Below are 26,507 nucleotides of genomic sequence, written 5' to 3'. Positions count from 1 at the left end.
TCATGTTGTTTCCAAATCAGCAATACAAGAGAAGAACCAGGAGCAGTTAATTCGAGAGACATGCGAGTCTGTAATTCTAGGCACCCTGCACCCCCGAACATCGATCACTGTTGTACTACAGATCATTAATGATGCCGGTTCTGTATCCTTTGCTAATGCTGATTTTGTCTGAGCCATCATTTCTGTATCCAGCCACTAGAGGGCACACTTTCCTTTCCTAAAGCCTTATGTAGAGCGTCTGCAGTGTTTTCAATTACTTATTAGTCCATCTCCCCTTGTTATTCACACAATGTTTTATTCCTTTTAATGTCTTCCACTGTGGGTGAACCTTCTTCCTCCAGCTGCCAGTTCCTCGTTTGTCTCGATTATTTTTAGCAATTTATTGATACAGTGCAGAAAGAATCTGAAGATTTACGGGTCCCTGAGGTCATAAACTTAGAGAGAATAATCAAGAGCAGCAATGGACATATTCTGAGATTCAGCAATCATTAGCCTAAAATATTTTATTAGTATCTCTCTTCTTCTCCTCTGCCACTCCGGGCATTACGTGAGAACAGCCACAGACTGCTAATGCTGTAACAGGAGCATTGCTAATATGTTAAAAGCAGAAACTTCACTTGGGTTACCATTAAATATTTCGGATTATTATTTGCGCTCCATATTGGTTAAGAGTAGGGATGAGCTCCGCGTTCGATTCGAACGTATGTTCGACTCGAACATCGGTCGTTCGATCGTTCGTCGAAACTCGAACAAAACGGGTCGTTCGCGCCAAATTCGAGTGACGCAAAACGTCCCATAATTCACTGGGGCGTTGAGCGCTGATGATTGGCCAAGCATGCTGTATGTCCCGCATGCTTGGCCAATCACAGCGCTCAAAAAACGAAGAGCCATAATTGGCCAAAGCCAGGGTGGCTTTGGCCAATTATGGCTCAGGGGGATTAGTACACGCCCCCCACTATAAAAGGCAGCCTGCACGGCTGCCTAGTGTAGTGTGTTGGCGGTTCTAGAGAAGATCAGTCAGTCAGACAGAGAGAGATAGAGAGATAGAGACACAGTGTCTTAACCAGATAGATAGATAGATAGATAGATAGATAGAGTAGGAAGTGTAGTCAGTATAGTTAAAAGTACAGTTTGTAGAGAATATATTCACATCCTTAGGCGTTGTCAATATATTTATAAACTGTACAGCTCAGCTAGTTTATCTATTATTATCTGTCAGGCAGGAGATTGTTCTACATGCAGCGCTCTAACGTGTTGTATTGCCTGCATTAGGGATTTACTTTAAATATAATTATTCTGTGTTATTTAACGTGTGCTAGTTAATTGCACACACAGACGCATTACCTGTTACTGCACGTGTGCAATTTATTTGCACAGAAGCGCAGTCGCTGTTAATGCAACTGGGCTATTGAATTGCACAGAAACGCAGTCGCTATTACTGCGTGCGTGCTGTTTAATAGCAACTAAAGGCAGTTGGTGTCACTGCGTGCGTGCTGTTAAATCGCATTTGACCGCAGTCGCTATTACTGCGTGCGTGCTGTTTAATAGCAACTAAAGGCAGTTGGTGTCACTGCGTGCGTGCTGTTAAATCGCATTTGACCGCAGTCGCTATTACTGCGTGCGTGCTGTTTAATAGCAACTAAAGGCAGTTGGTGTCACTGCGTGGTGCTGTTAAATCGCATTTGACCGCAGTCGCTATTACTGCGTGCGTGCTGTTTAATAGCAACTAAAGGCAGTTGGTGTCACTGCGTGCGTGCTGTTAAATCGCATTTGACCGCAGTCGCTATTACTGCGTGCGTTCTGTTTAATAGCAACTAAAGGCAGTTGGTGTCACTGCGTGCGTGCTGTTAAATCGCATTTGACCGCAGTCGCTATTACTGCGTGTGTGCTGTTTAATAGCAACTAAAGGCAGTTGGTGTCACTGCGTGCGTGCTGTTAAATCGCATTTGACCGCAGTCGCTATTACTGCGTGCGTGCTGTTTAATAGCAACTAAAGGCAGTTGGTGTCACTGCGTGCGTGCTGTTAAATCGCATTTGACCGCAGTCGCTATTACTGCGTGCGTGCTGTTTAATAGCAACTAAAGGCAGTTGGTGTCACTGCGTGCGTGCTGTTAAATCGCATTTGACCGCAGTCGCTATTACTGCGTGCGTGCTGTTTAATAGCAACTAAAGGCAGTTGGTGTCACTGCGTGCGTGCTGTTAAATCGCATTTGACCGCAGTCGCTATTACTGCGTGCGTGCTGTTTAATAGCAACTAAAGGCAGTTGGTGTCACTGCGGCTATTTTGTTACTTTACACTTGAGCCAAGTCGCTCTTACTGTGTGGTTGCTGTTTAATACCATCTGAAAGCAGTTGGTGTGACAGCGACTATTTTGTTACTTTACACTTGAACCAAGTCGCTCTTACTGTGTGATTGCTGTTTAATACCATCTGAACGCAGTCGGTGTGACAGCGACTATTTTGTTACTTTACACTTGAGCCAAGTCGCTCTTACTGTGTGGTTGCTGTTTAATACCATCTGAACGCAGTTGGTGTGACAGCGACTATTTTGTTACTTTACACTTGAGCCAAGTCGCTCTTACTGTGTGGTTGCTGTTTAATACCATCTGAACGCAGTTGGTGTGACAGCGACTATTTTGTTACTTCACACTTGAGCCAAGTCGCTCTTACTGTGTGGTTGCTGTTTAATACCATCTGAACGCAGTCGGTGTGACAGCGACTATTTTGTTACTTTACACTTGAGCCAAGTCGCTCTTACTGTGTGGTTGCTGTTTAATACCATCTGAACGCAGTTGGTGTGACAGCGACTATTTTGTTACTTTACACTTGAACCAAGTCGCTCTTACTGTGTGATTGCTGTTTAATACCATCTGAACGCAGTCGGTGTGACAGCGACTACTTTGTTACTTTACACTTGAGCCAAGTCGCTCTTACTGTGTGGTTGCTGTTTAATACCATCTGAACGCAGTTGGTGTGACAGCGACTATTTTGTTACTTTACACTTGAGCCAAGTCGCTCTTACTGTGTGGTTGCTGTTTAATACCATCTGAACGCAGTCGGTGTGACAGCGACTATTTTGTTACATAACACCTGAACGCATAACTATGGCTGGAAGGACAAAGAGAGGCAGAGAGTCACGAGGGCAAGCAGGCTCTGCATCTAGAGGTAACGCTGGTGATGGATGTGGTGCATTCTCTTCAGCACGTGGCCGTGGCCGCTCGTCCTTCTTTTCGGGAGCTGGCCGTGTTGAGCCTCAACATGCTGAGAAATTAGTTGAGTGGATGACCAAGCCGTCCTCATCCTCCTCATCCTCTCTCACACAGACTGATTATAGTTTGTCTGGCAAAGCAGCTGCCAAGGCGTCCTCTACCCTCTGCACAATGGGATCACACAATCCTTCCCTAGTCCCACCGTGTCCTCCTGAGGAGTCCCCCGAACTGTTTCAACACAGTGTTGGGTACATGCTAGCTGAAGATGCACAGCGTTTTGAAGACTCCGATGACGGAACACTGATAGAGGAAGGCATTGATGTGAGCCCAGGGAGAGGGGGTGGCCGAGAGGGACAACAATCTGGGAGTGATGTTCCCCCAGCTGGAGCATACTGCCAGGTTGTCGCCAGTGATGATGAGGAGGGAGGGGATGATGAGGTCATTGACTCTACCTGGGTGCCTGGTAGGAGAGAGGAGGAGGAGGAAGAGGACGAGGCACAGGCACATCTTCAAAGAGGCAGGAAGCCCTCCAGGGGTCAGCTTAAGGGCAGTACACCAACTGCATTACGTGGCGCTGCTGTGTCTCAACGGTACAGCAAAAGTTCTTTGGTGTGGGCCTTTTTTGAAACCTGTCCATCAGATGCTACCTTTGCTGTTTGCAACATATGTCTCAAGCGTATCTCGCGTGGCCAAAACATCACCCGCTTGGGCACCACATGCTTGTCCAGACATATGTCGACCTGCCATGCAGCTCGTTGGCAGGCATACCAGAAAGACCCACACCAAAGACCAAAGCGGTCCTCCCCTTGCCCTTCTGTGACCTCAAACCCCACTAGACCCCTAGTCCTCTCTGCAGCCTGCACCGAAGGTGTAGAAATAGGTGTGTCACAACGTAGTAGTGGTAGTACATCCGGCCAATCTACTGATATTACCAGACAAATTTCCCTGCCCCAGCTGCTGCAGCGCCGAAAGAAGTACGCTCCCAGCCATCCACATGCCCAGCGGTTGAATGCTAGCTTAGCAAAATTGCTAGCACTTCAACTGCTACCTTTTCAGTTGGTAGATTCTGCCCCCTTCCGTGAGTTTGTGGAATGTGCAGTACCTCAGTGGCAAGTACCCAAACGCCACTTTTTTTCACGGAAGGCGATTCCGGCTCTCTACCGGCATGTGGAAGGCAATGTCCATACCTCGCTGGACAGGGCGGTCAGTGGTAAGGTGCATCTTACCGCTGACTCATGGTCCAGCAGGCATGGACAGGGACGTTACCTGTCTTTTACGGCCCATTGGGTGACTCTGCTGGCAGCTGGGAAGGACGCAGGTCAAGGCACAGTAGTTTTGGAGGTTGTTCCACCACCACGCCTCCAAAACACTACAACTGCTTGTGACACACCTCTCTCCTCCACCCCCTCCTCTTCTTCTTCCTCTGTGGCCTCTTCCTGTGGTGATGTTGGCTCAGAACCAGCCGTGCTCCGTAGGCGTACGACGGGCTACGCAGGAATGCAGGCCAAGAGATGCCATGCGGTCCTAGAGCTGGTGTGCTTGGGTGACAGGAGCCACACTGGGGAAGAGGTTCTTTCAGCTCTGCAGGGGCAGGCTCAGAGGTGGTTGATGCCACGCCAGCTGAAGCCTGGAATGGTGGTCAGCGATAATGGCACCAACCTCCTCTCTGCCCTGCGACGTGGAAAACTCACCCATGTGCCCTGTTTTGCGCATGTTCTCAATTTGGTGGTGCAGCGGTTCTTGGGCAGGTACCCTGGCTTACAGGATGTCCTGAGGCAGGCCAGGAAAGTCTGTGTGCATTTCCGGAGGTCATATAATGCCACTGCTCGGCTGACAGACCTCCAGAGGGAATACAACCTGCCCAAGAACCGCCTAATCTGTGACATGCCCACCAGATGGAACTCTACGTTGGCCATGCTGCAGCGGCTGCACACGCAGCAGAGGGCCATCAATGAGTACCTGTGCCAATATGGCAGCAGAACTGGCTCAGGGGAGCTTGGGTTTTTTTCACCACGCCAGTGGGCCTTGATCAGGGATGCATGCACTGTCCTGTCACCATTTGAGGAGGCCACGAGGATGGTGAGCAGTGACAGTGCATGCATCAGTGAGACTGTCCCGCTTATTCACATGTTGGAGCACACCCTACGTGGAATAATGGACAGGGCCCTTGAGGCAGAACAGTGGGAGGAAGAGGAGGACTTCCTTACCTCTCAAGGCCCCCTTTATCCAGACACTGTTCCTGCTTGCCCACCTGGAACACAGGAAGAGGAGGAGGAGGAGGAGGAGGAGGATTGTATCAGCAGCATGGAGGTGGAGCCTAGCACTCAGCATCAACAGCAGCAGTCTTCAAGGGATCATTTACAGTCCCAAGGAACACGTGGACTTTTACGTGGCTGGGATGAGGTGGCTGAGGATCCTGTCCTCCTCAGTGACCCAGAGGACTGTGCCCCGAATGCCTCTGCAAACCTACGCTGCATGGCCTCCCTGATTCTGCAAAGCCTGCGTAAGGATCCTCGTGTACGTGCTATCAAGGAGAGGGATCATTACTGGCTGGCAACTCTCCTTGATCCACGTTACAAGAGTAAGGTAACGGATCTTATGTTGCCATCGCAGAGGGAGCAGAAGATGAAACTACTGCGGGAGGCCTTGCAGAAGGGTCTGTGCAATGCGTTCCCAGAACCGGGGGGATTACCAAAACCTGGCCCTGGACAACGTCTTGCTGAGGCTTCGGTGAGTCAGAGAAGGAGCGGTGGAGAAGGTGGCCGTCTGACCGATGCGTTCAGACAATTTTTTAGTCCGCAGCCCCAAGGTCTGACCGGTTCCAGCAACCATCGCCAGCGTCTGGTTTACATGGTCCGGGAATACCTAGCGGCAAAATCCGACTTGGACACCTTCCCCACGGAAAATCCTCTGGCTTACTGGGTCTTGAGGATGGATCACTGGCCAGAGCTTGCACAGTACGCAATTGAGCTACTGGCTTGCCCTGCATCCAGTGTTCTTTCAGAACGTACATTCAGTGCTGCTGGAGGCTTTGTGACCGATCACAGGGTACGCCTCTCCACCGACTCTGTTGATCGACTGACCTTCATCAAAATGAATCAGGCTTGGATCAACACCGGCTACCAAGCACCTGATGCTGATGTTACTGAATAAGAATTTTGTGTTGAAATATCAGATCCCTTTGAGACTGCTGATGCTGAGTGACTGTCCTGTTGTGCTGCTGATGGAATATCCTTCTCCTCCTCACTTTTCATGCTGTTAGCTAGTAAGAAATTTTGTTTTTCTGTGCTCCGCCACCAGTGCCTAAGGCCTAATTTTTGTGCCCCTGTGTAACAGGGGCGTCTAATAACAATTTTTGATGCAATACTTTGCACGTGGCCTAAGGCCTAATTTTTGTGCCCCTGTGTAACAGGGGCGTCTAATAACAATTTTTGATGCAATACTTTGCACGTGGCCTAAGGCCTAATTTTTGTGCCCCTGTGTAACAGGGGCGTCTAATAACAATTTTTGATGCAATACTTTGCACGTGGCCTAAGGCCTAATTTTTGTGCCCCTGTGTAACAGGGGCGTCTAATAACAATTTTTGATGCAATACTTTGCACGTGGCCTAAGGCCTAATTTTTGTGCCCCTGTGTAACAGGGGCGTCTAATAACAATTTTTGATGCAATACTTTGCACGTGGCCTAAGGCCTAATTTTTGTGCCCCTGTGTAACAGGGGCGTCTAATAACAATTTTTGATGCAATACTTTGCACGTGGCTCCTTGTTGCGCTCCAATTACAGATATTGGGAGGGGTTGCAGTGTTATGTTGCGCCTACGGACACATTTTTATGCCCCTGTGTAACAGGGGCACCTAATAACTATTTTTGATGCAATACTTTGCACGTGGCTCCTTGTTGCGCTCCAATTACAGATATTGGGAGGGGTTGCAGTGTTATGTTGCGCCTATGGACACATTTTTATGCCCCTGTGTAACAGGGGCACCTAATAACAATTTTTGATGCAATACTTTGCACGTGGCTCCTTGTTGCGCTCCAATTACAGATATTGGGAGGGGTTGCAGTGTTATGTTGCGCCTATGGACACATTTTTATGCCCCTGTGTAACAGGGGCACCTAATAACAATTTTTGATGCAATACTTTGCACGTGGCTCCTTGTTGCGCTACAATTACAGATATTGGGAGGGGTTGCAGTGTTATGTTGCGCCTACGGACACATTTTTATGCCCCTGTGTAACAAGGGCGCCTAATAACAATTTTTGATGCAATACTTTGCACGTGGCTCCTTGTTGCGCTCCAATTACAGATATTGGGAGGGGTTGCAGTGTTATGTTGCGCCTACGGACACATTTTTATGCCCCTGTGTAACAAGGGCGCCTAATAACAATTTTTGATGCAATACTTTGCACGTGGCTCCTTGTTGCGCTCCAATTACAGATATTGGGAGGGGTTGCAGTGTTATGTTGCGCCTATGGACACATTTTTATGCCCCTGTGTAACAGGGGCACCTAATAACAATTTTTGATGCAATACTTTGCATGTGGCTCCTTGTTGCGCTCCAATTACAGATATTGGGAGGGGTTGCAGTGTTATGTTGCGCCTATGGACACATTTTTATGCCCCTGTGTAACAGGGGCACCTAATAACAATTTTTGATGCAATACTTTGCACGTGGCTCCTTGTTGCGCTCCAATTACAGATATTGGGAGGGGTTGCAGTGTTATGTTGCGCCTACGGACACATTTTTATGCCCCTGTGCAACAGGGGCACCTAATAACAATTTTTGATGCAATACTTTGCACGTGGCTCCTTGTTGCGCTCCAATTACAGATATTGGGAGGGGTTGCAGTGTTATGTTGCGCCTATGGACACATTTTTATGCCCCTGTGTAACAGGGGCACCTAATAACAATTTTTGATGCAATACTTTGCACGTGGCTCCTTGTTGCGCTACAATTACAGATATTGGGAGGGGTTGCAGTGTTATGTTGCGCCTACGGACACATTTTTATGCCCCTGTGTAACAAGGGCGCCTAATAACAATTTTTGATGCAATACTTTGCACGTGGCTCTTTGTTGCGCTACAATTACAGTATGTTTGAGGGGTGCCCTTTTTTCTACAATTTTGCTTTCCCAAAAAGATAATGCCACCCCCCCCACCACCCCTAAAATAATCGAGATATTGTTCCCACACAGCACGTGCGCAACCAGTATTAAATTACTTTGTTCTTATAATAATTTAATGTTGTGCAGGGACATTTCTAAACATGTGCCACTACTAGAGACACACAGCAGGTGTGATATTTGAAGGAATTTTTCATTTTTTTTTTTTCACTTTAAACATCATTAAAATCGCTGCTCCGCAAAAACGTCCGTTTTTAAAATATTTTTTTCGATTGATACATGTTCCCTGGGGCAAGACCCGGGTTCTGAAAGACGTTTACCAAAATTAAATTGAAAATTGGTCTTTAAAATGATCGTTTTTGAATTCGAACGTTCGAGTCCCATAGACTTCAATGGGGTTCTAAATGTTCGCGCGAACCCGCGGTCTGTTCGAACGTTCTGATGCGAACCGAACCCGGGTATGTTCGGCTCATCCCTAGTTAAGAGGAGAAAATGTTTGGTTGATATATTCTTGTGTATTAGAAGTGTTGCACACAGGTAAGTGTACCTAGACAAGCTTTTAAAAACATTTTTTTTTTTTTTTTATAATTATTAAAGCAGTATTAAACCCAAAACTTACCCCCTGATTGCCAAGCTGGAAGTTAACACGGCCATGTTGGTACACGCTGCCATGGTTGCAAGTCGGGAAGATGTACTCTACAGGTAAAACCACCACCCAACATGACCTATTCAAGTGAATGGGACCCTGCCCCAGCGGCTGATTTTTAATAAAAGGATCCAGCGCTGTTCTCACCCAGGCCGGATCTTTACTGGTTTTCAGGTCCCCAGCGGTTGCAGGTTAAGGGAAGGCGGCTGTGACACCTTGCAGAATTTTCTTTAAAGATCGGTGCGAGATTCAAACAAAAACTTGTATACTCAACGAGATGGCTGAAGCTGTCCCCTGCCGGCTCTACACTGAGAACTGAGCGATCAAAGACCTCTAATCACTCAGGTCTCTGGTGCAGGCTGAGCCTTGTTCAAGCTCTCAGCGGGGCGCTGAGAGACTGAGCCAGCTACTAGTCAGGCATCTGGGCAGGTCCTGAGATTGTCAGGATCCTTTTAGAGCAGTGGTTCTCAACCTCTCTAATGCGTGACCCCTTGATAAAATTTCCCAAGTTGTGGGGACCCCTAACAGTAAAAAAAAAAATTGTAATGTGGGTTGTCAGCACCCAAGGAAGACAAGTAATTTGCACCCCAAACCCCCGGACATTTAGCACTCCCTGAGTCCCTTCCACTTGTACAGTATTAAAACCCCTTATAGTACATTTTAGGATGTGCCACTCTTTCTCTTTGTTCTCCTTTTCTTTCCCTTTTATCTCTCTCTGTCCGAATTGTTTTCCCCATCCATCTCTCTAGCCATCTTTCTTGTTCTTTTTCTTATTCTTTCTCTCCCTTTTTCTTTGTTCATCCCCCTCTTTTCCTCTCCCTTCAATGTATTCTCTATATTTATTCCTCATCTTACTCCCTGGTTGGGGGAGTTGGGATAAGTGGCAGTGCTGGGGGGAGTTCTGATCAGTCAACTTAGGTGCTCTTGATCAAGGTCAGCTGCCCATCTGAGAACTGTAGTGGGGACTTTTAATGGCAACTCTAATCACAGGTAGTGTTACTCACTGTGTCTCTGACTTTGTGGTGTCTTGTAGCAGTGACACCTATGCCAAAATCGGGAGATAGGGTCTCTTCCAACCCCTCCCACTTCACATTCCTCACCAGTCAGCTGATCTCTAGTCTCTGCCCCTCCACCGATGCTGTGAACTGAATGGTCGGCTGTGAAGTGGCTGAGTGGGCAGCCGGGGGCTTTAGAAACAGCCCAGCTGGGCAGCCACAGGCTCCAGGGACAGCCCTGCTGGTTGACCACGAAAAGGCTGGGGGAGTGATGCGGGATTCAGAAACAGCCCAGGATTTGGGGACCCCTGGCAAATCGTCATTCGACCCCCAGGTTGAGAACCACTGTTTTAGAGCCTGGAGTGGCTGTGTGATGAACCTGGGTCACAGGAGCACAGAACGAAGTGTGACCCACAGGGGGAAAGTATGGCCAAAAGACTTCTCCTTTAATAATATGAACCTGTATTGCACATAGTATATATCATTATGTACTGTATGATATTGCCACCCTGGTATTGGCATTTGTGAAATGCGGTCTGACTGTCATAAGAGGTTATTGGAGTATAGCTCAGGAGATGTTCCAATCCTCCCTCTTTCTGAAGTCAAAGGTGTTCTAGAAATATCCCAGCGCTTTGTACTATAACTGTGTTTAGTGTGTGTATGAGACTGTATAATGGAGCAAATAAGTGTAATTACTTCAGTGGTGTAGAGCAATCAAAGGTAAGAAGGGAAGTATGTAATCATGGTACATTATCCTTGAAACTCGCAAACTTGTAGAAAAAGGCTGCCAAGTGGAGAATCTTAAAGCTGAACTCTGGGGGGGGGGGGGGGGGGGGGGAATTACCCTTGTAGTGGGTCCCGTGCCCCACTGCAGGGGTTAGTTTTTTTTTTTTGCCTAGTGGTTGATAAATAAGGTGATATAATCACATTATTTCTCACTCCCACAGGCTTTCTTCTCCTCGTCCAACCGATTTTACTGAATCCTCTCCCATTGGCTGCGCAGCCAGTGGCATATCTCTGACGTCTACCTGTACAATGCAGGGCCAGGATTCCTGCATTGTACACAAGGACGCTGAGGGGCCACCCACCTGAAAGCATCAGACAGCGGAGGAGAGTGCCTGCAGCCAGAGGTGCAACAAATAGTGGAAAGTTAGCCATACATTAGTAGGACTGCTTTAACCAACTGGAGATCAAGCCTTTTCTGGTACTTTTTGTTTACAAGTTTATATCCATATTTTTTGCTAGAAAATTACTTATAACCCCCCAAACATTTTATTTATATATATCTATCTATCTATCTATCGATAGATATATAGAGATATACATTTTTTTATTTAATTTTTTTAACAGACACCCTTGGAAATAAAATGGCTTTACCTTTTTTTTTTTTTTGTCACGTAGTATTTCTGCAGATGTTTTTCAAATGCAATTTTTTGGGAAAAAAATACACTTTAATGAATAATAATAATAAAAAAAAAAACAATGTATACCCCCAATTTTTTGTAAAATATGAAAGATGTTAAGCCGAGTAAATGGATACCTTACATGTCGTGCTCTAAAATTGCGCACACTCATGAAATGGTGCTAAACTACAGTACTTAAAAATCTCCAAAGGTGACGTTTTACAGGTTACCAGTTTAGAGTTACAGCGGAGGTCCGGTGCTAGAATTGATGCTCTCACGCTAACGTTCGCGGCAATACCTCACGTGTGTGGTGCAAACTCAGTTTACGTATTAATGCGTAACCTATGTATGCGTTCGCTTCTTCGCATGAGCATGGAGGGATGGGGGTGTTTACAGTAAAAGTGAAGGGTATTTTTTTTTTTTTTTTAAACATCCCTTGTAATAGAAATAAGGATGGCAGGTCCTCTTTATGAAGTGACCTTGGTCAGAAAGACCCCAAATCTCACCTTTTTAATACCAAAAGATCAAGATGCTTTAAATAAATACAATTGTTCACTTCCACCCTGGAACAAAAGTGACGTCATGATGTCGCTCTGGTCCTCCAAGGCCATAGAGGCAATCAAAGACTATCTAGTCTTTTATCGCCTCTGTGACCAGCTGGTCGGATCGTTTCTTTGGTGCGCAGGTGGAAAAGGAAAGCCCGATAAAGAATCGGTGGGAGAATGGGGACATCACCCCTGATTTGAGAAAGCCAGCCACTTGCAAACCACAACATAAGCATAAGTTCGCCTTTTGGAACATATTACATTTTCCACCCATATTTATGGTGGAACATGTTCCAGCGGCTGCAGCCTCTCCTCCAACATGACAGTGAACCGGACATCTTCTCTCCATACCCTCTGTCACTATTTGAAAATTACGTGGCCGTATGGGGCTCTTCCCACATGGTCGCGTATTTCATTCACGCTTCCCTGTGAATGCATGAACTACAACAACCATCAGTCTTTGCAGCTGACTGCTTGTAGTTTTGAATGGACTGTGAGGTCACCAAAGAGCGGCCTTGTAGTACATTCACAAGCCCTGCAGCCCATGGTATAGGCTGAAAGCTGCAGGAGTCTGCCATTGCACCGCTGATCCAAAGATCGTGGGTGCAATGCTTTCCAGGCTCCGGAATAAAAAATAATAAACGCACATTGTTTTTTTTTTTTTTCTGCAAAAATATGTGTATCTATTATTTTTTCCCAAAAGGTGAACTCATCTTTTATGTCAGAGCTGGTTTAATGGTTCTTTGCCAGCGCTGGTTCTAGTATCCCGGATTTGACAGATCTTTGTGCGATAGCTTAGTCTCGTGAAATAGAAAACTTTAGAAACCAGGACTTGTGCTCATAAGACACAGATAGGATCGTTTTCCCTGCAGTTTGTCACAAATTAGCAAGTCAATTAACACCATACAGGTAGAGCGATAAATTAGGATGTCATAAACTCTTGAATGGAAGACGTCTGTTCAGTAATAAACACGCTTAAAATAGGACTGGGGAGAGACTTGTCAGAAATGTTATTTTCTAATTAGTCTGCCATCCCCATCGTTCTTACTGGCCTCGGGGCCTCTGGCATTCACGCTTCCTCCCGGAGTGCTGAATCGACACATATCGGTTTTTGCTATGTTGATAATGAGAATACAGTATTGCTGTAAGTTGTAGGCAATGTCCGATACAATGGCTAAGAAAGACAGCGGGCAAATATCTGACCATCCTTCAGCCGGTGCTGAGAGTGGAGGATTGAGCCCGGCTCACTCAGATCTTCTTTTCATGCAAACTATTACACTCCAACTGTAATAACAAACCCACAGCTCTCATTATTGTCCCCTATGCTGGAAGCATTGTTTGCTGATAGCCGGAAAACAATGTTTATTGCCGCTCTTAGCATTTTATTATTGGCATCTAATGGAAGCAATAGTACGAGCAGTGCAACAAGTTTCAGCGTCTCTCATGTTTACTCATTTACATGCATAAAAATGTGTACACAGGAACATTGCAAGTGCTTATCACAGATGAGGCAATATATGTGGCCAATAGGCAGATACGCTTCCTCCACTACAAAAGATAAAACTCGTTTTTTTTTCTGCTTCATCACACACGGACTACTACAGTGGTGCATTTTCTACATTGGAGTGTCAATTTCCCTGCTGGCAATTTACTTTTTGCAGTTGGGAGATTGCAGCATGGAGAAGTAAGACTTCAGCTGGAGGAGAGGAGTTCAACTCCATTCCCATTACCTGCATGCCCTTTGTTGACACACAAACTTTGCAGTTGACAGTTGTATCTTATGTATAGATCAGTTGTCTCCAAACTGCTTACCTTGAGACACTTGAGATTCCTCCCACTGACACCAACAATGGGACACTATTCCTGCCACTGACACCAACAATAGGGCATAATTCCTCCTCCTAATATAAATAGAGGAACACTATTCCTCTCACTGACACCAAAGATGGGGCACTATTCCCCCTACTGACACCAATGGGTGGGGCACTGTTTCTTCCACTGATATCCAAGGGTAGGGCACTGTTCTTCCCACTGACACCAGTGGTAGGGCACTATTCCTCCCTTTAACACCAGCGGTGGGGCATTTATTCTTCTTGCTGATACCAACAATGAGGCACTATTCTGTCCACTGACACCATTCCTCTTGGTGACTCCAAAGATGGGGCACTTTCCCACCTCCTGATACCAAATATTGGGGCACGGCTCCTTCCTGCTGACACCAAGGGTGGGGCACGGTTCCTTCCTGCTGACACCATTCCTCCTAGTGACTCCAAAGATGGGGCACTATTCCTTACACCGATATCAAGGGTGGGGCACTGTTCCTTCCCGCTGACACCAGTGGTGGGGCAATATGAGGCACTATTCCTTCCACTGATACCTACGATGGTGCACTATTCCTTCCACTGGCACCAACAATGAGGCAGTTTCCTTCCACTGAAACCATTCCTGCTTAGTGACTCCAAAGATGGGGTATTATTCCTTTTACTGATGAGGCACTATTCCTCCTACTGAAACCAACAATGGGGCACTATTCCTCCTACTGACACCAAATATGGGACACTATTCCTCCTACTGACACCAAATATGGGACACTATTCCTTCTACCAACACCAAAGATGGGGCACTTTTCCTCCTATGGACACCAAATATGGGGCTCATTTACACTTGCTTTGACTTCAATGCACATTAAAGCACCTACTGCTTCGACATGCTTTTTTGATGTGTTTGCTTTGGTGATGCTTCAGTGATGCTATAATGAATTAACCTCCAACTCTGCTGATCCCCCACCCAGTAGTAACTAAGGATGAGCTCCGGTGTGTTTGCACAGCCCACGTGCAGAGCACACCAGGAAGTGGGCACTGCGCTAATGACAGGCAGTGAGACATTGTCCCGATGCGGGGCTGCAGAGATCGGGAAATGTCTCACTGCCTGTGATTAGCGCAGCGCCGACTTCTTGGCAGGGCTCTGCACATGGGGCGTGCGAACAAGCCAGAGCTCATCCTTAGTAGTAACCCCCAGCTCTGCTGATCGTCTGGTTGCTGATCCTCCTCTCTCTGGTCCTCGCTCACCTCCCACTATATTGCTTCCACGCTACGCACATTTCTAGTTTCTAGCTGCTCTGTGCCCCCAGCTTTGCTGATCCACTGCTGCTCAGTCCTCTCTCTCCTGTCACCGCTCACCCTCCGCTATAGCGTTCCCATGTTGCACACTGCGTATCTGCTAGTTGCTCCACTCTGGTCCAGCCCCCGCTCACCTTCCTAATGCTCCTCGCTGCGCACCAGATGTGATGTCTGCACCAGACACTCCCCCCAGAAAATATACACATGAACCAGAAGTGACTGCTTATGATATCTTTCCGGATTGCTTGTTGGTTTCCCAGTACATCTTGGGATATCTCATGCCTCCAAAACAAAACGAAGCTAAAGCTGAAAAAAAAAATGCTGGTGGTGCTTCTAGCGAGCTTTGTCATAGACTTCTATGAAGGCTATAGAGATCATTGAAAGGACCTCCATGCCGTAGGCAGTAAAAAAAAAATTGGCTCTAAAATGTATTGTAATGCACTGTTCTACGCTCTGGCTTATAGACTTTTTCTTTTCCTCACATTCATCAGTTTGTGCCATTTGATTTACAAACCTTAACTCTTCTCAGTTACTTGCCTGCTGTCTTAATGCGGCCTGCATGGGCTTGATGGATGCAGGGATCCCTATGCGCGCCCTTTTCTGTGGTGTCACATGTGCACTGGATGCCGATGATCAGTTAATCCTCGACCCCAATTCTAAACAGCAAAAGGTCAGTCAATAAACCATTTTGGTAAACATTTAATTATTCTGTAATATGGTTTTCATTAATATTGATCCCCTGCTGCAGACAGGACCACTGCGATCTGTGTAAAGCTAAGCCATGCGTTGGTAGAATTTTGTATTTGTTTTCAGAACGTTCATTCGCTTTTCTAATAGTGGGGCCAAATTAACATTCGTTTTCCACCATAGTGAAGAAAAAATTTGAAGGAACAGGTTGAAAAATTTTTGAACAGTGAATGTAATTTTCGGAAATTTCATTGATTCCAAAATCGAATTTTAACCACTTGCTTACTAGGCACATATACCCCCCTCCTGCCCAGGTGAAATTTCAGCTTTCGGCACTGCGTCGCTTTAACTAACAATTGCGCGGTCGTGCGACGTGGCTCCCAAACAAAATTGACATCCCTTTTTCCCCACAAATGGAGCTTTCTTTTGGTGGTATTTGATCGCCTGTGTGGTTTTTATTTGTTGTGCTATAAACAAAAAAGAGCGACAATTTTGAAAAAAAATACAATATTTTGTACTTGTTGCTATAATAAATATCCCGATTTAAAAAAAAAAACACACATTTTTTTTTCTCAGTTTAGGCCGATACGTATTCTTCTACATATTTTTGGTAAAAAAAAAAAAAAATCGCAATAAGCGCAAAAGTTATAGCGCCTACAAAATAGGGGACAGAATTATTATTTTTTTATTTTTTTTATTTTTTTTACTAGAAATGGCGGCGATCTGCGATTTTTATTGGGACTGCGACGTTATGGCGGACACATCGGACACTTTTGACATATTTTTGGCGCCATTCACATTTATACTGCGATCAGTGCTATAAATATGCACTAATTACAGTATAAATGTGACTGGCATTGAAGGGGTTAACACTAGGGGGTGAGGGAGGGGTTAAATATGTTCCCTGTATAGTGTTCTAACTGTAGGTGGAGGGGGGGGTGACCGATCTATGTCCCTATGTACAAGGGGCACAGATCGGTCTCCTCTCCAGAGACAGGACGCTGTCTCTGTGTAAAATGGCAATGAGAGATGATCTCATATGTTTACATATGAGATCATCTCTCATTGGCCGCACAGATCGCATCGCAAATGGCCACTCTGATTGGCTGTTCGCGGCGAACTGTAATTGGCTGTGTCCAAGGGACACGGCCAACACAGAATTTCCCCGCTGCGCGCTCTGGAGCGCGCGCGGGGAATGCCCAAAGGGGCGGACGTCAATTGACGTCCAGTTGGATTTTCAGGTCCGCGCTGTAGCCGTCATTCGACTATAGCGCGGGTCTGAAGAAGTTAAAAGCAGACATTTTTTTAAGTACTTTTTAAACAGCATTTGTCAAGTAATTGAATGTGCTGATGATGTATCCATCTTAAAGCGGAAGTAAACCCATCTATAAACCATGCCGGAAATGTAACACTCCAATTGGTTGTTCTTAACCAAACTGTCAAACCATCCAATGACTGGTGTCCTAACTGATCACATGTGCAGCAGCATGGCAGTTGTAGATTAAACAGAGGCCAAGATGGCAGCTTCCTTGGCTGAAACCGATAGGGGGGTTTACTTACGATTTGAGGCCGGCCATACATTATGCAACCACAGGTTAAAGGAAAGAAAATTGCTTGATTTCTACCATCCACACAATCTGAGATAGAGCTAGGCAATCAGCAGGAAACGGGAACTCTAGCTCTGATTTTATAGATTATTATAGTCGGGTTTGCAAGAAGCCAGAAAAGTAAGACTTTGTCAGATGAATTTTTTCAGCACCCCAAATTTAAAGCCAAACTCTAGGCAACTATAAAGTTATCCTTGTTGTGGGGGCTACACCTGTACTGAAAAGTTTAATTGCTTGTTTAGGTCTAGGGCAGTGGTTCTCAACCTGGGGGTCGAATGATGATTTGCCAGGGGTCACCAAATCCTGGCCTTTTTTTGAAGCCCACACCACCCAGCCTTTTCTTGGCCACCCAGTTGGGCTGTTCCTAGAGCCGGGACCCACCCACTCAGCCTCGTTTTTGTGTTGGCCTTTAACTTTCTGTAGAGTGAAAACCATATTCAGTGGAAAAAAAAACCTGAGCCTGTAATCTTGAATGTCATGTTTTATTTCCAGGAGAGCCGTGCAGTGTTAACCCTTGCAATAGAGAGTACAGAGAATAAGGTGTTAATGGTTTCCTCCCGAGGCATGTATTCACCTGCAGAGGTAAGGTTATAAGATTTGTATATAGTTCTTTTTTTTTTTTATTACAAGGGCAGTTCAAGCTTCCTCCTAATGTAGACATAATGCAGAGCTCTCCATTCCTTCTAATACACAGGCATTGCAATACTCCTAATACACAGACATCGGCACATAATGACCCCTCTATAATACAGATATGAGGACGCAGACCCTTTGCCCTCCTCTTAGTACCTTTATGTTGTAGAAAACGCACAGTACTATAATGCACTGATCTCAAGACACAGACTTCTTCCTAATACAGAAAACTTCTGGGAGTGCTGAACCTCCTTTTTTTCCTTTTATTACACCAACACAGCTTTCCTTATTAAACTGATGAGGCCGCTTTCCTTCTAATGCTCAGGCATCTTACCATAGTATTAATATCTCCGGCTGGGTTATGATCTGCACAAATAATCCTAGCATGCCAGGCTCTGTAAAGTGACCGATCTGCAGTGTTTGGCTCCTGAGTGTGGATGGCTCCTCTGTATTATGCAGATGGATGGATTGTATTGCAATGCTTGGATGGTCATGGTGCTGCATTATGCTATCCTTTGTATTTTTGGACAGTACTGAGTGGCCTCTAAAGAGTTATGAGATCTCTGGCAGTCTCTCAGTCTGCGCAGCAATGCAGAGTCTCCAGATGACCCCAGAACTGGTCTGCTGAGTGGTTCGGAGAATGCAATGTGCTGCAGACACTTCTTGGGTCAGTCAATGGTGAGCTGTATGAAATGGAACACTTGTAGAAGCTGCATATGAAAGCAAAAATGGAAACATCTTTGCAATGTAGAGTATGAGAACACTGTGGGGTTCATTTTCTAAAGGCAAATGGACTCTGCAGTTGCTCCAGCAGAGCTTAGTAAAAGAGCAGAAGCTCTGCCGACTTCAGTCCTCCAATCACGTGCAAGCAGAAATGCTGTAATGCAACACTTTCTCCCTGGTGTGGAGTGTCGTGCTCGCCCCCTCCCTTGGACTACGGGAGAGTCAGGGCGCTCTCTATGTTGCAGATAGAGAAAGGAGCTGTGTGTTGGTGGGCATCCTGACTCTCCTGTAGTCCAAGGGAGGGGGCGAGCACGACACTCCACACCAGGGAGAAAGCCTTGCATTACTGTGTGGAGTTACAGACCGAAGAACAGGAAGTGAGGATCTCTCAGAAGAAATAAGGACATTTAAAAGCAAAATGGAAGGATGAGGTAAGTGAAGGAGGACTGCACTAAGGTCTAGCAGGTGCTGTGTCCTAAGCTTCATACCAATGGTACGATTGTCTGGTCAACCTAGAACCACGACCCTCACTTCCTCACATGTGCATTTTAGGGGTGGTCAGTGCAGTGGCTTGGGTATCTCTAGGCATTGGTATATGAGGGTGGAGTGCTCGAATCTGTGGGGAGGTGTCCATAGTAAGCAAACACATTGGCTTTTAGGTGCTGTTCCTGTACTGACCATGCATACATTTTTACATCCATTTGTCCTACTAATTTGCAGCATTAATACAACACCCACAGAATACCATTTACCTTTACAGTGGACCCTTGGATTACGAGTATAATCCATTCCCTGAGAATGCTTGTAATCCAAAGTACTCGCATATCAAAGCGAGTTTCCCCATAGAAGTCAATGGAAATTAAAATAATTTGTTTTGCATTGACGTCAATGACATGCAATACCGCATGCGGCCAGAGGTGTGGGGGGGCGCAGGAGATCCTCGGAAACAGACGGTAAGGCCTGAGGACAGCTCGGCTGACCTTGGAAAGGCTCGGGAACTGAGTATTTCCGTGTCTTTCCGAACGGCTGGAATCTGCGCCGTTTGGCTCCGGCGCCCCCCCCTTTACATCTCAGGCCAAACACGGTACTGCACGCCGCTTTGGCCTGAATCCTGCTCGTTTTGCAAGACAACACTCGCAAACAGAGTTAGGATTTTTAAAAATACAGTACTCGTATTGCGAAACGGTCGTTAACGGCGTTACTCGCAATCCAAGGTTCCACTGTATATAACTACCATACTGACATCACACAGCTCTGTCTCTGCACATGTACCCAAACTGGTAACCACAAACCCAGGTGATCACAAGCCTCCCTTGTAGCCTATCAGGCTGTGCTTGAACTGAACTTGTAGTTCTTGGGGTGGATTGAATCTTGGCCGGTTCAGCAGGGATCTAGTTGTACCCGAGTCGATTCATCGACTGACTTGCATACAACCAGCCTGTTGATTTTTATTTTTTTTTAGATGCAATTACTGTCCGCAGGTATAGCCTGCAGTAGTCATTGTGTTCTGCCAGCCAGAAAGCCTTCCTGCTGGCAGAAGACAGTAGCTCTGGGGGAGTAATTCCCCCATCGACACTGACATTGTTGATGGGGAATCGAGCCATTTTGGAAGGAAATAAAATCATATACTCTATGGGCTGCTTTAAGACCCTTTCACACTGAATGCAGTTGGGTGCATTTTGAACTGCACTCCAACTGCATAGAGCAGGGGTGTCAAACTCCATTTCATCGTGGGCTACATCAGCATTATGATTTCTCTCAAAAGTGCCGGTTGTATTTGTAAGATTAGATGTCCAGCGCATCCCCTCCCCTTACATTAGATGTCAAGAGCCCCCCCACCATCAGAAGTTGAGTCCCCCACTCTCCCTTACATCCCAGTGCACCCCCCTTTCCTTATGCTGCTGCTGGGAAGAAGCTGGATGCATTGCTTAAAAGCAGAAAGTAAGGGTCTAGAGGAGGGCTGGAGGTGCGAGTGCCACATGAAATTGCCTGGAGGGCCGGATTCGGCCCGCCAGCCTTGTGTTTGACACCTATGGCATAGACCAGGGATCCTCAAACTAAGACCCTCCAGCTGTTGCAGAACTACACATACCATGAGGCATTGTAACACACTGACATTCACAGACATGACTAGGCATGATGGGAATTGTAGTTCCTGAACAACTGGAGGGCCGTAGTTTGAAGACCCATGGCATAGACAGTCCAAAATCAAGGTAATCCTATGGGCATAGTTCACATCATTGCAGTGCAGTTTAGCGCAGTTAAAAGAAAAAAAAGTAGAGCCTGCTGCAGGTAATGCGCTACAAACGTGCTTCAAATGCACTGCACCATGCCTCTTTAAGCCCAGCCCAAAAACGCATTGAAAAATGAACTGCAAACGCATGCAAAGCGCACTTCAAATGCATGTAAATATGCAATCAAAAAATGTGCAATTATGTGCAGTTTCAGGTGTGAATGGACCCGAAGACTACCAAGTTCCTCTACTGTTGCTGACAGCACTTTGTGGCCCTTAGACCTCTGTCTTATACTGCGGTCCGTCTCTCCTGCTCCTCTGATTCCTCACACTGCTGCCCCTACACCTCTACATCTTGGAAAAATCTCTGCCAAATATCTGACATCCAGCTGTTGATGAATTCGGCGATAATGCACCGGCCATGTTTTTACCTATTCTAGTCCCTGTGGGGTGCCCAAAAATTCATAGCATTCACAATGTCTCTTTCTGTCCTATGTAATCTCTGCACAAATCTCTCTCTGCTGGAGTCTTTCTTGCTTTATCTCACATCTTATAGATTTTCCCCGCTGAATTCTGATTACATGGACCATAAACCTCTGTATTCGGCGCCAAGGTAGCCATCATTGCCTGCAATAGCTCACGTCTGTCATTGTGACCCTGAGCAGATGGCATAGAGTCTGTCTCCCGGCTCCCTGCTGTCACCTTGCTTCAAGAAGAATGCTTACTCTGGCCTGTGACACCCTGCAGTAGCAATGACAGACTACAATGTCACAGCTACCTTCTGTATTACCCTGCGGAGGGAAAGGCAGACTCCATGTCTTAAAGCTTCTTTCTGGGTCACCCTGCAGTGGCAAGGATAGGATTCATACCCTGTGTCACCCGCAAATGAAGGGGGGAGGTGTAGGCACCATGGCATGCTTTATAGCCTTTCTGTCTGTGTCACCTGGCAGTAGGAGACAAAGACTCCATGTCTTTGCGTTTGTCTCACCCTGCAATGGGAGGGATGGAGTCCATATCTCATAATTCCCTTCTTTGCCACCCTCCAGTAGGGATTGGAGAGAGAGACACCATGTCTCATAGCTTCTCTGTCTGTCACCCTGTAATGGTCAGGATAGTGTTACTCTTCACCACCCTGCAATGAAAGGGATAGACTCCATATATCATGGATATGTCACCCTGCACTGGGAGGACAGATGCTGCTGGCTTCTGGCGGTGTCACCCTGCAGTAGGAGAGACAGACTCCGTGTCCCATCGCCCCTTTGTGTTGGTGTCACCCTGCAGCGGGAGGGACAGACTCCACATCTCAGTCCCCTTGTGTCGGTGTCACCCTGCAAGGGGGGGGGGGGGGTACAGACTCCATGTCCCATAGCCCCCTTCTGGTGGTGTCACTCTACACTGGGGGTACAGACTCCATGTCCCATAGCCCCCTTCTGGGGATACAGACTCCATATCCCATAGCCCCCTTGTGGTGGTGTCACTCTACACTGGGGGTACAGACTCCATGTCCCATAGCCCCCTTCTGGGGGTACAGACTCCATATCCCATAGCCCCCTTCTGGGGGTACAGACTTCATATCCCATAGCCCCCTTCTGGGGGTACAGACTCCATATCCCATAGCCCCCTTCTGATGGTGTCACTCTACACTGGGGGTACAGACTCCATGTCCCATAGCCCCCTTCTGGGGGTACAGACTCCATATCCCATAGCCCCCTTCTGGTGGTGTCACTCTACACAGGGGGTACAGACTCCATGTCCCATAGCCCCCTTCTGGGGGTACAGACTCCATATCCCATAGCCCCCTTCTGGGGGTACAGACTCCATATCCCATAGCCCCCTTCTGGTGGTGTCACTCTACACAGGGGGTACAGACTCCATGTCCCATAGCCCCCTTCTGGGGGTACAGACTCCATAGCCCCCTTCTGGGGGTACAGACTCCATGTCCCATAGCCCCCTTCTGGGGGTACAGACTCCATATCCCATAGCCCCCTTCTGGGGGTACAGACTCCATGTCCCATAGCCCCCTTCTGTCGGTGTCACCCTGCAGTGGGGGAACAGACTTCATATCCCATAGTTGCCTTTTGTTGGTTTCACTCTGCAGTGGGAGGGCAGACTCCACGTCTCATAGCTCCCTTTTGTCAGTCACCCTGCAGTGGGAGGGACAGACTCCACGTCCCATAGCTCCCTTCTGGCAGTGTCATCCTGCAGTGGGGGTACCGAGCTCCACTTCTCATAGCCCTCTTCTGTTGGTGTCACCCTGCAGTGGGAGGGACAGACTCCACGTCTCATAGCTCCCTTTTGTCAGTCACCCTGCAGTGGGAGGGACAGACTACACATCTCATAACTACCTACTGTTGGTGTCACCCTGCAGTGGGAGGGACAGACTCCACTTCTCATAACTACCTACTGTTGGTGTCACCCTGCAGTGGGAGGGACAGACTCCACATCTCATAACTACCTACTGTTGGTGTCACCCTGCAGTGGGAGGGACAGACTCCACGTCTCATAGCTCCCTTTTGTCAGTCACCCTGCAGTGGGAGGGACAGACTACACATCTCATAACTACCTACTGTTGGTGTCACCCTGCAGTGGGAGGGACAGACTCCACGTCTCATAACTACCTACTGTTGGTGTCACCCTGCAGTGGGAGGGACAGACTCCACATCTCATAACTACCTACTGTTGGTGTCACCCTGCAGTGGGAGGGACAGACTCCACATCTCATAACTACCTACTGTTGGTGTCACCCTGCAGTGGGAGGGACAGACTCCACGTCTCATAACTACCTACTGTTGGTGTCACCCTGCAGTGGGAGGGACAGACTCCACATCTCATAACTACCTACTGTTGGTGTCACCCTGCAGTGGGAGGGACAGACTCCACGTCTCATAACTACCTACTGTTGGTGTCACCCTGCAGTGGGAGGGACAGACTCCACATCTCATAACTACCTACTGTTGGTGTCACCCTGCAGTGGGAGGGACAGACTCCACGTCTCATAGCTCCCTTTTGTCAGTCACCCTGCAGTGGGAGGGACAGACTACACATCTCATAACTACCTACTGTTGGTGTCACCCTGCAGTGGGAGGGACAGACTCCACGTCTCATAACTACCTACTGTTGGTGTCACCCTGCAGTGGGAGGGACAGACTCCACATCTCATAACTACCTACTGTTGGTGTCACCCTGCAGTGGGAGGGACAGACTCCACGTCTCATAGCTCCCTTTTGTCAGTCACCCTGCAGTGGGAGGGACAGACTACACATCTCATAACTACCTACTGTTGGTGTCACCCTGCAGTGGGAGGGACAGACTCCACGTCTCATAACTACCTACTGTTGGTGTCACCCTGCAGTGGGAGGGACAGACTCCACATCTCATAACTACCTACTGTTGGTGTCACCCTGCAGTGGGAGGGACAGACTCCACGTCTCATAGCTCCCTTTTGTCAGTCACCCTGCAGTGGGAGGGACAGACTACACATCTCATAACTACCTACTGTTGGTGTCACCCTGCAGTGGGAGGGACAGACTCCACGTCTCATAACTACCTACTGTTGGTGTCACCCTGCAGTGGGAGGGACAGACTCCACATCTCATAACTACCTACTGTTGGTGTCACCCTGCAGTGGGAGGGACAGACTCCACATCTCATAACTACCTACTGTTGGTGTCACCCTGCAGTGGGAGGGACAGACTCCACGTCTCATAACTACCTACTGTTGGTGTCACCCTGCAGTGGGAGGGACAGACTCCACATCTCATAACTACCTACTGTTGGTGTCACCCTGCAGTGGGAGGGACAGACTCCACGTCTCATAGCTCCCTTTTGTCAGTCACCCTGCAGTGGGAGGGACAGACTACACATCTCATAACTACCTACTGTTGGTGTCACCCTGCAGTGGGAGGGACAGACTCCACGTCTCATAACTACCTACTGTTGGTGTCACCCTGCAGTGGGAGGGACAGACTCCACATCTCATAACTACCTACTGTTGGTGTCACCCTGCAGTGGGAGGGACAGACTCCACGTCTCATAGCTCCCTTTTGTCAGTCACCCTGCAGTGGGAGGGACAGACTACACATCTCATAACTACCTACTGTTGGTGTCACCCTGCAGTGGGAGGGACAGACTCCACGTCTCATAACTACCTACTGTTGGTGTCACCCTGCAGTGGGAGGGACAGACTCCACATCTCATAACTACCTACTGTTGGTGTCACCCTGCAGTGGGAGGGACAGACTCCACATCTCATAACTACCTACTGTTGGTGTCACCCTGCAGTGGGAGGGACAGACTCCACGTCTCATAACTACCTACTGTTGGTGTCACCCTGCAGTGGGAGGGACAGACTCCACGTCTCATAACTGCCTACTGTTGGTGTCACCCTGCAGTGGGAGGGACAGACTCCACGTCTCATAACTACCTACTGTCGGTGTCACCCTGCAGTGGGTTGATCTAACTGGCCTCATACCTTTTTTCCTCATCACCCAGCAGTGGGAGGAACTGATGGTATTCGTCTTTCCCACTTGTCTCTGCTCCATGTGTACAGATTCTCACTCTCCTGTGTTAGAACTCGCCCCCCCCAGGCAGAGAGAGTGAGAGACAATTTAATAAAATGATGTTAAGAGAATCATTAAAATTGAACAAATAGCTGCAGCTCCCTCTGGCAGTTCATAAAGTGAGCTGGTAGATACAGGGGAGGGGGTGGCGGTGGGTGCGGGGAGCCTGGGGGTTTAATAATGTGTCTTCTTCTTCATGTGTAATACAGATAGCTGGCTTTCCTCTCTCCTTACAGCTCCAGCAGTGTATTGCCGCTACCCAGATCTCTGCCCAAAAAATCTTCCAGTTCTACAGGGACTCTGTGAAGAGGAGATATTCCAAATCGTGACCAAGGAGAGCTCTTCAGTTGCATTTTCCTGGAAGGAATCTTTGTACACATATCTGAATTAGCCTTTATTTCCTTATGCTAGAAAGAATTCCCCTGGCCCTTTATTTTTTTTTATACTTGCTAAGTGTTTTTTTTTTTTTTGTAATATGCTTCTGTCCATGGCTTACAAATCATCTGCCCACGTACAGCCCACTTTATCTGTTAATGTGATGAAGCACTTAAAGGAGAACATCGGTTACATTAGAATTGACATAATCTGGGGTTTTGTATGTCTTTGGTTTAAAAGTCAAGTTCAGAATTAAAGTGGACCGACCAAAATAATCGCACAATGCATATGAATGGTGTTTTTTTTTTTTTGTAAAATTATAAGAGTCATGAATAAAAGAAAAATATGGTTCCCAAAAACTCTGTCTTAGGTTCACCCTAAATCTCAACTCGAGCTTATCCAGAACAGCTCATTAAAGTGGAGGTTCACCCACAAATGTTAATTTTTAACATTAGATTGAGGCTCATTTTGTCTAGGGGAATCGGGTAGTATTTTTAAAATCAAAGCTGTACTTTCTGTTTTAGAGAGCGATCTTCTCCGCCGCTTCCGGGTATGGGCTGCAGGACTGGGCGTTCCTATTTTGATTGACAGGCTTCCGACAGTCGCATCCATCGCGTCACGATTTTCCGAAAGTAGCCGAACGTCGGTGC

The 26,507-nt window shown here is 47.1% G+C and overlaps 1 protein-coding gene across 1 annotated transcript in view; it reads left to right on the top strand.

Annotated features, from left to right (window-relative positions):
* The window catches only part of EXOSC5 (exosome component 5), a 38,551-nt gene extending 12,407 nt beyond the window's left edge, over nt 1–26,144 (top strand). The window contains exons 3-6 of the mRNA XM_040323263.1: nt 21–142; nt 15,570–15,710; nt 17,827–17,916; nt 25,719–26,144. Of these exons, the coding sequence (XP_040179197.1) occupies nt 21–142; nt 15,570–15,710; nt 17,827–17,916; nt 25,719–25,811 (446 nt within the window). The 3' untranslated portion in view covers nt 25,812–26,144. The remainder of the gene's footprint in view (nt 1–20; nt 143–15,569; nt 15,711–17,826; nt 17,917–25,718) is intronic.
* The last annotated feature ends 363 nt before the right edge of the window (nt 26,145–26,507 follow it).

Source organism: Rana temporaria, chromosome 9 (genome assembly GCF_905171775.1).
Source record: "Rana temporaria chromosome 9, aRanTem1.1, whole genome shotgun sequence".
NCBI lineage: Eukaryota > Metazoa > Chordata > Amphibia > Anura > Ranidae > Rana > Rana temporaria.
Note: the sequence above shows the minus strand (reverse complement) of the source record. Positions and strands in the feature narration are given on the sequence as shown.